The 11242-nt window shown below is 39.6% G+C and overlaps 1 protein-coding gene and 1 long non-coding RNA gene across 2 annotated transcripts in view; both read left to right on the top strand.

The window, feature by feature from the left end:
- The window catches only part of LOC308583372, a 444074-nt gene that overhangs the window by 408604 nt on the left and 24228 nt on the right, over positions 1 to 11242 (top strand). The window lies entirely within an intron of this gene.
- NUP43 (nucleoporin 43) lies at positions 1261 to 11037 on the top strand. Its single transcript, XM_081187235.1, has 8 exons — positions 1261 to 1811; positions 2724 to 2846; positions 3055 to 3132; positions 5250 to 5418; positions 6779 to 6914; positions 7039 to 7190; positions 8074 to 8196; positions 10056 to 11037. The coding sequence occupies exons 1-8, from the start codon at positions 1692 to 1694 to the stop codon at positions 10271 to 10273; spliced, it is 1119 nt and encodes a 372-aa protein (XP_081043361.1). The 5' UTR covers positions 1261 to 1691; the 3' UTR covers positions 10274 to 11037.

Below are 11242 nucleotides of genomic sequence, written 5' to 3'. Positions count from 1 at the left end.
GCAGGGGGATACTGTAGATAGTTCAGGTCCAAATATGCAAATAAGGGATCGAAAGTGATGTTCGGTGATTGGATAGTTACAGAAAATGGTTACTGTTGCGTTCTAGTGGAGCTCTATATAAGCAGGCTGGCTGAACCCTTCAGTTCAGTCCTGTTCTGCCCTGTGAATAAACAAGAGCTGTTTGAAGAATTGCTGTGTTGTCTGATATGTTCACCCACAACTTAACAATACCCACCAGCCATTATAGCTTTTGAAAGTACATAATAACCAATAATTCCTGGCCCAGTTTGAGTTTACAGCCACAATCCTATGTATAGTTATCTGAGAATAAACCTCATTGAACACAGTGAGACATACGACTGAGCAAGTAAGATCTGGGTGCATGGATGTGATACTATTGAGACTATCACATGAAATCGAGTGCTGTTTTTTGTCTTGCACAAAAAATAATCCTCCAAACCAAACACATTTCGGTCTCTCTTGCTGATGAAGTACTAAAACTCATATTTTACTTACGTATACACACACATCTTTCTCCCAGAACTGAGCAAACATCCATCAATCCATATAAATACACTATCATCCCATAATTTTGAAGCGACATATCGGGGAAACCATGATGTGGTTTCTGAAGTACCAAGGTCTGGCTTTAGAAATTGTAGAAGAAACAAGGAAGGAGCTTTACAGGCCTATGAATACTGTACTCTTCAGCTAATCCCACTGACAGCGAGTTCAACGAAGCTTATTCCATAGGAAGTGTGTTTCGAACGACACTGTGTAGCATGATCCCCCTCGCATGTTTACTCAAAAGTAAAAGCCACTCTATTCACTAGAATTTCCTAATAGGTGTGTTTACAGTTGCTGCTGTAGCACACATGGATGTAGCCAGGGTGGACAGCTGCCCCCCCATAAGTAAATAGATAAAAATACTTAACTAAAAGTACAGTTACAGGTAGGTAGCCGTGTTGGTCTGCCATAGTCAAAATAAAAAAAATCCTTCCAGTAGCACCTTAAAGACCAACTAAGTTAGTTCTTGGTATGAGCTTTCGTGTGCATGCACACTTCTTCAGTTTATTTTAACTAAAAGTAGAAATTGCAGATTTTGAGATATTTTTCTGAGCACTTGGAGTGAAAAGAAAGTAATTTAAAACAACTTGTTGAGACATTTTATTCGAAATCTGCAAGACAGAACCAGTTGATGATGACAGGTGGGTGTCCTGCCCCTGTCTTAACATAAATCCTGGCAACGCCCATAGTAGGACATAATGGGATGGTGGCCAAGAAGGATGACAGGAAGCCAAGCCTTCCCTCGTGCCATTAGGTCCCTCGTCTTTATTAGGGTGCTCAGTATTGACATATATTACGAGATGTGGGGCATCACCATCACGTCCTGAGAGAAACCGACATGGAAGGAACGTCTGGAGATGCTTTACATCCCACCTCAGGTCCTCAGCGTTTCCTGCAATTCTAGCTATTAGAAAACGAAAGGAAAAGCCAAAGGTAGAGCATCCCGCGTTACTCCCCCCAGTAATCTCGGGAGCCTAACGCCTCCTTGAGAGAGAGCAGCGCAGTCCTGGCAGGCTTTTGTCCCGCTTCCTTCGCCGTCTCCCGTGACGTGTGTCAGCCAATCAAGAGGGCGCATTTGAAAGCCGGCGGAGGTAAGAGACGCGGCAGGTTCTCCCCGCTTAAGCATGGAGGATGTGGCCGCCAAGTACGTGTCCCAGAAAGTTAGTAAGGCCCGCTGGCGGCCCGTGTCTGCCGCTGCCCTGCAACCTCCCGAGGTCTTCGCTACCGGCTCGTGGGATAACGAGGTAACGCGGTTTTCCACCCCGTCACCCCTTTCCACCCCGCCCCTCTCTCCTGTGGCCTCAGGGTGAGCTGCCTTGGAAAGGGGGGTGCAGCACTCCCCCCCCCCCGTCTTCGGTGCTTTCCGTTCCTACGTGCACGTTTTCCGTGTCTGAATCTCGGGGGTGGAGCTGTATTCGCTTAGACTCCGTCGAAGCCCCAGACCCCATATTTTTTCTTTAGTTTATTCAACTTGTAGTAGTAGTTACGATTTAACTGGGCGGTTTTTGTGTTTTGTGTGATTTTGCCTGTTCATATTTAACTGTTGAGCTCCCCGAGCCAGTGAGAATGTTAGGATAATAATAAAAATTAATAATAATAATTTATACCCCGCCCATCTGGCTGGGTTTCCCTAGAAAATGAACTCTTCCCCCCCCTTTCCCTCTTTTTTTTTTTTAAATGAACGATTAAAACAACTACTAGCCATTTGTAATTAAGGTGTGGGGTGGCTTAGAAATAACTGGCATATACTAATAATCATTTCATTCTGTGTTGGAAGTGTAATTTAATAGCTTTCTCTCTGTTTGCTCCCTCTCCTCACTAATGCAATAAGGTAGATTATGTGATCACTGAAAGCTTTTGTACAAAATTATAGAAACCTGGTAAGCTGTCTATTGACAGATCACTAGGTACTACGTGTGTAAAAAAGAAAATCCAGCAGTTTTGTGTTTCCATTCTTTTTACCTCTATGTGGTGTGCACAATATATAGTGTTTTGTATCTAACTTTTAACTCCATATATTTGTTGATGATACTGTGGTATTTGGGACACTTTTTTAGCTTGGCAAGAAAAATGAAAGTGTAGCTGAAGTAGGTTGCTATCCAAGTTTGGTTTTTCTTATACTGGTACAAGAGCTTACTTTTCTTGTAATCCTACAGGAAAATAAGATTTCAATATGGTCTGTTGGAGACTTTGGAAGTTTGACCCCAAATGGAGAATACCATGGAGAACCACATCTGCTATGTGATATTGAACACAGTGGTGATGTTATGGATATGGAGGTAAAAGTGCTATAAAAATAGCTCTTAATGACATTTAATTTCCATGTTAAGAAAGTTTAAGGTGTTGCAGTTATACCAGTAAGAAAGGGAGTTCCTAACCTCTACAGTTGGGGAAATTAAATATGGGACACTGATACAATTTGCTTACCAAATTTTGTGTAAATACAGATTTGTGTGTTAACATGTTTGAGGATTTCTTCTCCCTTAGTTTTTGGATCAGGAGAGAATTGTGACTGCTTCATCCACTGGAAGTGTGACCATATTCAGACATCATCAAAATAATCAGGTAAATAGTATTCGCTTTCAGCTACTATGACAGTTGCTCTGCATGTCTAAAATAAACAAGTGTGAAGCTGTTAAATATAAATGACAGCTAAAAAACTCTAATAGAAGTGGTTAGTTCTTTCTCTTGCACTTAGTTGACTAAAGTGTAATTGTGTGGTCCCTAGGCAGCTCTAGGAACATTTTATGAGAACTATACCCATACAACTCGTCAGGTTTGTGTTGATGTATATTAGCTGAGTATACATTAATGTTGACAAAACCTTCATTGTGGAATAGTCTGCAGTTCTAATCACCACTAATCATAGTGAGACGTGCTTCTGAGTACTACTGCATATGATTGTGCTGTTAATATAAAGCTCAATATACAAAAGAAAACAGTGAAACATTTCTACTTCATTAGAACACTTATAATGTAGTCCTATATTAGATGGGGTCCCCCCCCCAATTGTGTATGGGACTTCATCAAAGGCTATGCTGCAACTATCAGCAGTTATGGAACTGTAGAAGCAAGGGCCAGTCTCTGTCACTGTCCAGAAGAATAAGGGGCACTGGGTACTTGTGTATTTTTAATGCGTTATAAGCTGTCTCAGAGATTATTTGACCTAAAGGTAGTGTATAAATAAACAATGGATGGGATTCAGCTAAGTCATTAAATGACATGCAATGGGACCTTCCCTCCCTCCTGCACACCCCCCAAATCTGTTCTGGTGGGTTGGAATTCCTGGAACATATTTAAGAGGTGTGCAGGCAGAAGAAACTGGAAACCCGTTTGCATGAGCGGACCTCACTCATACCCACCTAGCACTATGCTGAATTCCATCCATAATTATTTGCCCTTGTCCTTGAACGTCTGCTGATAACTAACCATTTGATTTGCTGTGTGTAATCAGTCTTTCAGATTAAATGTAAAACCATTCCTGCAGAATGGTTTGATGGGATATGTCTGGCAATCTGATTTCCTTGGAGTTGGTTACTCATGATAAATAACTGCAAGGCACTGACCTGAAATGTTGTAGATCAGGGTGGGGAACCTTTTTCAACCCAGGGGCTGCATTCCCTCATAGCCAGCTTTCTGGGGCCACATGCCAAAGGGTTCAGAATGAAAGTAAGTGTGACCAGAGTGGATAGGGCCAGAGCTGATGGTGTGGCCAACACACATAAATTTGCTGATGCTGTCTCGCAGCATACACATATTCATTCTCTCCTGCCTTCTTGCTGCACTGAGGCTTTGAAAAACAGTAGGGTTTTTTGGAAGCTATCTGTGACATGCTAATTGTGAGTGTGTACACACCGACCCAATTTGCTTGTTGTGTTAACAATAACAAATGGTTTGCCCTGAACATAGAGATTATGTCTGTTTTGCTCTTCCCCTCGAAGAAGCAACATTCCACCACCCCTGGTTTAGCATCATGTCTTTTTCTCCAGAAAAATACACGATTAAGTCAAGAACTAACCTTAACTTGACATTGTGGTTTGGAGTGAAACAAACCACGATTGCCAATTTGGATGTAACACTAAGTTAGGGATTGTGATTTGTAGCTCCTGAATGTGTTAGAAAGGAAGTGAAGTGAGAGCCATCTGCACATCTGTGGTAAACCATTAATTAAGGTTTTCATGATGCTGCCCATCCAACATATTCTAGTTACCAGGAAAGGTGGAAACAGAATACCTCTGTGTTGCTTCCTTGAAACCTGGACATGTCACTCATGCATTTGTACTTCAAACATTTAAAAAATCCTTTGGAAGATGTGGGGTGTATAGGAGCAGACAGAAATATAGTCTGTGTCTGCTTGCAAAACTGAAGATATATTTACTGGCAATTTATATAATACGTAGATTGTTATCTTGACTTTTGAAACTTTAGTAGCTAACTTATGTAGTTGTTACTTCTGTAGCATTTTTCATTGTACCATTTTATTTACAGTTTGCATTTATGCAGTCTTACTGCACTCTGTAAATTGGTTTAGCCTAAGTGGTAATTTGTATAAAGCTACCCAAAAACCTTTTATATCTGATGGAGTTTTGAACTTGAATGTGTGCATCGCAGCTCTAAATTCAGACACTGTACTAACTTTTTCCACATAGGGTGGCTGTTTAATCCTCTCTTTTGTCTTTTAGACTCTGTCTTTAAACCAGAAATGGAAAAATGCACATTACTATGATGCATCTGGTGGCAGTGCATCATGCACTGGGATCATATGCAACAGCCCTGAAATTTTTACGGTTGGTGAAGATGGTAGGATAAATGTGTTTGAAGTTGACCATAAGGAAGCTAAACGTATTATAGGTAAGTAATTTGAGCTCAAGTCCTAAATATTTGTGCAACATATTGTTGTAAACCTTCCTGCTCACCTTTTGCTAGCTCAGGATAAAAATGAATCAATTGTCTGGGGAGTCCTTGGAAGATCCATGAGTGCCATTTTTATGTGAACTTAATCATAGCTGTAGGGAACAAGAATATTAAGTACACTTTTAGAACAAAGTGTATACAATTATGAAATACTGGAATGTGATTTACACTGATACTGTACATTGATGGGCATGTGCAGCATTGCTTACCTTACCCTATAAACCACCAGTTCATTGAGGCTCAGGAAGACATTAAATTTTGGATGGTGCCCTTTGTCATCTGCCTTAATCTACATGGCAAGGTGTTTTGAATGTTTTTAAGCAGATGAGATAAACATTTTCCAAACTGACAGCTCTCCTGTTTGAACCGAAGTATAGCTCATGCTTTGCTATATGTTAGTACTGCTATTAGTTGTTAAAACTTCTTCTGCACACATCCAATTTCCATAGGAATGGTATACTCTGCTGCAATGCCTGTAGTTTGCTTTCTCATTAAAAGCATTCTCTAATAAAATTATTAGGTTTTTTTAGAGCAAAGAATATTCTCAGGGACCTACAGACAGACACGTTCTGCTGTGGTTTTCATAAGAACTCATATGCAAATGCAGCAAAGCTTCAACAGTAAGATCTTAACGAATATGGTTAAAAAAGTGCTTTTGTAGTAATGGTTAGAAAAGTGAACAAGAAACAATAGCTTCAGCAAAATGGAAGCTGTAGACCAAAACTGTTTAGCCATTTAACAAAATCTAAAATTGCTACTGGTTTCTTAACCAAGGTATTGAGATATTTAATGATGAAATAGTGGCATAACAAACCAGTCAGCAGTTCTCAGGGAGGCAACACTCTTCTCTCATACGCCAATGAAGTTATTCTGGTGTTGATCGTTTGTGAAGGGCCATGTACACTTTAAAATACTTGACCTTTACTTTCATGAAGTTTCTAATTGGATTCTTTGCACTTTAATAAGCATTGTACAAAAATCCCCGTCTCACTTGGTAGACAGAAGTGTGAGCAATATATCAGAAACAGTAATATTGAATTCTGTGGGGATTACTCCCAGGTAAATGGCTATAGGATTACAACCTTAGTATACCCTTAATGAGAAGGTATATTAGTATATCCAACTAGTAGTTTACATGCCAGAAAATTCTAATCTCTTGGGGTAAATCCTACAGTTACTTCTTAGAAACAGTTGTTCACTCTGCTTTTCTGATATATAAACAAACAATGCTTGCTAAGAGTGATACAATTTTAGATGATATGAACTTTTTTTCTAATTTTTTTCTAATTTCCTGTAGATAATGCTGACAGCAGTACACTTCATGCAGTTACTCAACTTCGCACAACAGAGATCCTGACAGTCAATTCCATTGGTCAGCTAAAAGTATGGGATTTCAGACAGCAAGGAAATGAGCCTTCACAGATATTTTCATTGTAAGTATGTACTCTCGGATAAGGAATGCTGTTAAAGCCAAGCACTATAGCTAAATGTCATTTGCTTCCTGGATTACAGCCTGTTTGATTCCCCATTGAAAGGTGTGTTCCTCTTGCCTTGCAGGACAGGGGAAAGAGTTCCACTGCACTGTGTGGATAGGCACCCTAGTCAGCAGCACATTGTAGCCACAGGCAGCCAAGATGGAATGTTGAGTATTTGGGATGTAAGACAAGGCGGCATGCCAGTTTCCTTGCTAAATGCTCATGACGCAGAATGTAAGTATCGAAACAAACAGGCGTAATTCTTGCGCCTGTCCTAATGTCAACAACTAGAGGTACAAGCCTTCCACACATGAGTACAGTACTTGGGCGAGGCAGGATTTCCATAGAGCTCAATAGACCCTTGTATCTCTCCTCCTTGGCATATACATGGGTATATGTTTGGGAGGTCTGTACAACCTCCAGTTATTCAAATGGTTGTGGTGTGTCCATATATACGAGCTATGAGGTAAAAGAGAAATGGCTCTAAGCCAGCCTTTCTTAACATTGTGCCCCCAGATTCATAGGGTACTGTAATAGAATTGTAGCATTACAAGGGACCCCTAGGAGCATGTGTGTGTCTTCATATCAGGGAATTAGCCCTTCCAGAACATGAATGAATAAGAGAATTTATTACAAAATTCTTAAATAGAACTTATTCCCAGTACAGTCACCCTCTGTTCTGCTGGGAGACAGGAGAGTTAGCACAGAAACTATGACACATTTTACAAAATATACAAGAGCGTAGCAACTGTAACTTGGGAACATAGTCTGAGCAGTGGAATGCCCTCATAAGGTGCTCAAGAGGGAACAATAGAGATTTCACTGTATTTTCTCAATCAAATTTCATTTCAGGAAAAGCTACAATCACACCCCATGTGAGGGTTCTGTTCCAGAGGCAGTGTGCATACTCAAAATCATTTCGTAGTTCATAGAAAAAATATATGTATGAGTCTACTTTGTAAAAATTCAAGCTTCTGTTCTACTTAGGTTCACTGTATTAGACTCAACCTCTAATAATAGTCTATTATTGTAAAATGTTACACACCTTCATGCTATATAGTATCTTTATTATGTCCAGATTAGTGTATATTGCAATAAAATTTGTTTACTTCTTCAGTATGGGAAGTCCACTTTCATCCCTCCAATCCTGATCATCTGTTCACTTGTTCAGAAGATGGAGCTCTGTGGCACTGGGATGTTTCCACTGATGTGTCTGAAAGAAAATCATTCCTTCATACAGGTAAATTTCCTATTTTTGAGAAACTTGAAGGAGCTTATCTTCTGTCAGTAGACTTGGGAGTGAGTGTAAAGGAAAAGCATGGGACAACATGGGCTTATCAAGTATAGATGTTACTACATTTTTCTGTCTGCTCATCTTCAGAGAGTTCTTCTGTTGCGATATTCAGTTTGGCATTTTCTGTTTATTTCTAATATGCTGTGTCTCTAGCCAAATTAAGATAGAGCAGTAAAACTTGGCACAATCTACATTTCAAGTTCGTAAACTGGCCTAATGTTTCTCTGCTATCCCATCTGTGGTTAATGTGAGGAGGGAGGGAATATATACATATACTAGAAATCTCAAAGGGATTCTGTGGTGAAAGCAGTACAGTATCTGGTGCCAATTTTCCAAGTTGGTGTGGTAATGTGGTATGTTTACAATCACTCTGTTTGGGGAATGAAACTTTCAGCAGTGACTTACTGCTCTGATAAAGGAAGTGAAAGGTTGGTAGTGCTTGAAGGAAACACACAAATGTAGAAAAGGAGGTGCTAGAATGAAAGGCTCAAATTTTGAAAGTTGGGTGGAAGAGATCCCCTTGAAATCAAGTGGTTGAAGGCTAGGCCATGAATTTTAAAAACAGAGATGAGCCCGGGGAAGAGAAGGAAATAATGTGTTGCATTATGTAGCATAACACGTGTAGCACCTGAAGAACAGTGGTTTTGCCCATGCTGCTGCTACTCTGTTATTTATAGGCAGCCCTTTGGTAAAAGACTCCAAGAGAACCATGCAACTCAAATAGTTAAACACTATAGAAAATATAATTTCTAATAATAAAACCCATAAAAAACATAAAATTCAGCAGTCATAACAACTTTAAACCATCTACAAAGTATGTTGAAACATATTGGCAATGAAGTCTTTGCCTGACACCAAACAGAAATGAAGGTAGACACTAGGGAAGTTTCCCTGGGAGAGCATTTAATATAAGAGACACTGTGACAGAGAAAATCCTCTTCCCATTATCACTTGCCTAACTTCAGGGCAACTTGCCTAACTTGTCAAGGGGATATGGACAAGACCTGAAGAATGAAGCGTTCATGTTTTGGAAGGCAGTCCTTCAGATTGCCAAGTCCCAAACCATTTAGGACTTCATAGGTAATGAATAGGGTGGTCTGGTAACCTGTATACTGAACTTTGACTGTATACTGTCTTTGAAAACTGTTTGGAAACTGCAGTTGGTATAAAATACAGCTGATAGCCTACTAACTGGAGCTGGCTCTAGGGACCATGTCTCACACTTGTACTAGGCTCTCATAAGTTGAGAAGGCAAAGGTAAAAAAGGTAAAGGATCCTGGATGGTGAATTCCAGTCAAAGGCGACTATGGGGTCGTGGTACTTATCTCGCCTTCAGGCCGAGGGAGCCAGCGTTTGTCTACAGACAGCTTTCTGGGTCATGTGGTGCAGCATGACTAAACCGCTTCTGGTGCAACAGAACACTGTGACGTAAACCAGAGCGCACAGAAACGCCGTTTACCTTCCCACCACAGTGGTACCTATTTATCTATTTGCACCGGTGTGCTTTCGAACTGCTAGGTTGGCAGGAGCTGGGACAGAGCTCACCCCGTAGTGGAATTCGAACTGCCGACCTTCTGATGGGCAAGCTCAAAAGGCTCAGTGGTTTAGACCATAGCACCACCCCATCCCTAAGTTAAGAAGGAAAGAGGTGTAGGCTATATTTCTGGGATGTTAGCAGCAAAGCCAAATACTTAAACTGTTAACAACATGAAAAACGGTTAGTCATCACATTTGCTATGGAGAACAATGACTTTCTAATTTCTGCATTTAAGTTAAAAATTAACTCATTTTGTGTTTTATTTTAGGTGGGAGAAGTACTACTACATATCTGCCTCACAGTGCAGTTAATCAATCTGTAACAAGTGCCTGGCTGAGCAATGATCCCACTAAAGACCGCATGGAGATCACAAATTTAGTTTCAAATCCAACATTATCTGTGAATAGTTTAGATGTTTTAGGATCATGTCTTGTATACGGAACTGATGCAGAATCTATTTATGTTAAAAAAAACCTATTTGCATAATTTTATCTCCACCAAAGCTGATTTTGAACTTGTAAATGCTGAAATACATACATTTTCTAGTCATAAACTAGGGGAATAATTTGTAATGGCAGATAAACTACAATTCACATTGCAGCCTCAATTCTTTAACCATGTTACATAAAAGAAAAATAATTGCCATTTCTTTCTAGTTCATGGGTTACCAACTCCTCTTTGCAGTAAGCTACCTAAAGCTCAAAAATTTAAAAGGATAGTTCAGCCACTTTTACAGTTCTTCAGCAATCATGAAGAGTATAATTAATGTTTAGGTTACTGATAGTGGCAGTAGGTTAATTTCTGAACAAATGCTTGTTTTGGGGAGACTTATGTTGTATTTGTATGTACCAATTAGGTTACAATACTTCTAATCGAAGCTGAAAAAATATAAATCTTGGCAAAAGAAAACGGAAACAGTAGACTGTTAAAATGCTTCAAAATTTTAATAGTAAGCCATGAAATGGTTTGAAATAGTAACTTTAATGTGACACTGCATACCTCCAACACTGTATCTGACAATCTCTGTATCAATCTTTGGCCTGTCATACAAATTCCATTTAGATTAGCACTGTTACTATGAATTTTTACTTGGAAGTAAGTCCCACTGATTTCAGGAAGACTTTTTCCCAGTTAAGTGTGCTAAGGTTCAACAGCCTTATCAATTTAAGAAACACAACTGTTTGTAAAATTGTTAAGAAACTGACTGCATGTATCATTTATGAGAAAACTTTATTAAACTGTCAATAGAAGTTGGTTTTCTTTTTCCTACACTCGAGTGCTTAAACAATTATTACAGAACTTGAACATATTTATTGAATAATAAAGCTGTCTTTGATAGCTGTAAGCAGGGCTGCCAGGAGAAGGGTCTATGATAAGGTTACCAGATTTTTTTCAATGAATCCGGGGACACTTTTCAACTTCCTACTAAATACCGTAGATGGATTTTGTCAGGGG

This window comes from Podarcis bocagei (assembly GCF_964188305.1).
Source record: "Podarcis bocagei genome assembly, chromosome: 3".
Taxonomy (NCBI): Eukaryota; Metazoa; Chordata; class Lepidosauria; order Squamata; family Lacertidae; genus Podarcis; species Podarcis bocagei.
The sequence above is the reverse complement of the archived record's forward strand: the minus strand, read 5'-3'. Positions and strand labels throughout refer to the sequence as shown.

Coding starts and splice junctions, on each gene's coding strand:
- NUP43 (XM_081187235.1), top strand. CDS start 1,692: ATGGAGGATGTGGCCGCCAAGTACGTGTCCCAGAAAGTTAGTAAGGCC. Junction 2,847..3,054: donor GTGATGTTATGGATATGGAG/GTAAAAGTGCTA, acceptor CTTCTCCCTTAG/TTTTTGGATCAGGAGAGAAT. Junction 3,133..5,249: donor GACATCATCAAAATAATCAG/GTAAATAGTATT, acceptor TTTGTCTTTTAG/ACTCTGTCTTTAAACCAGAA.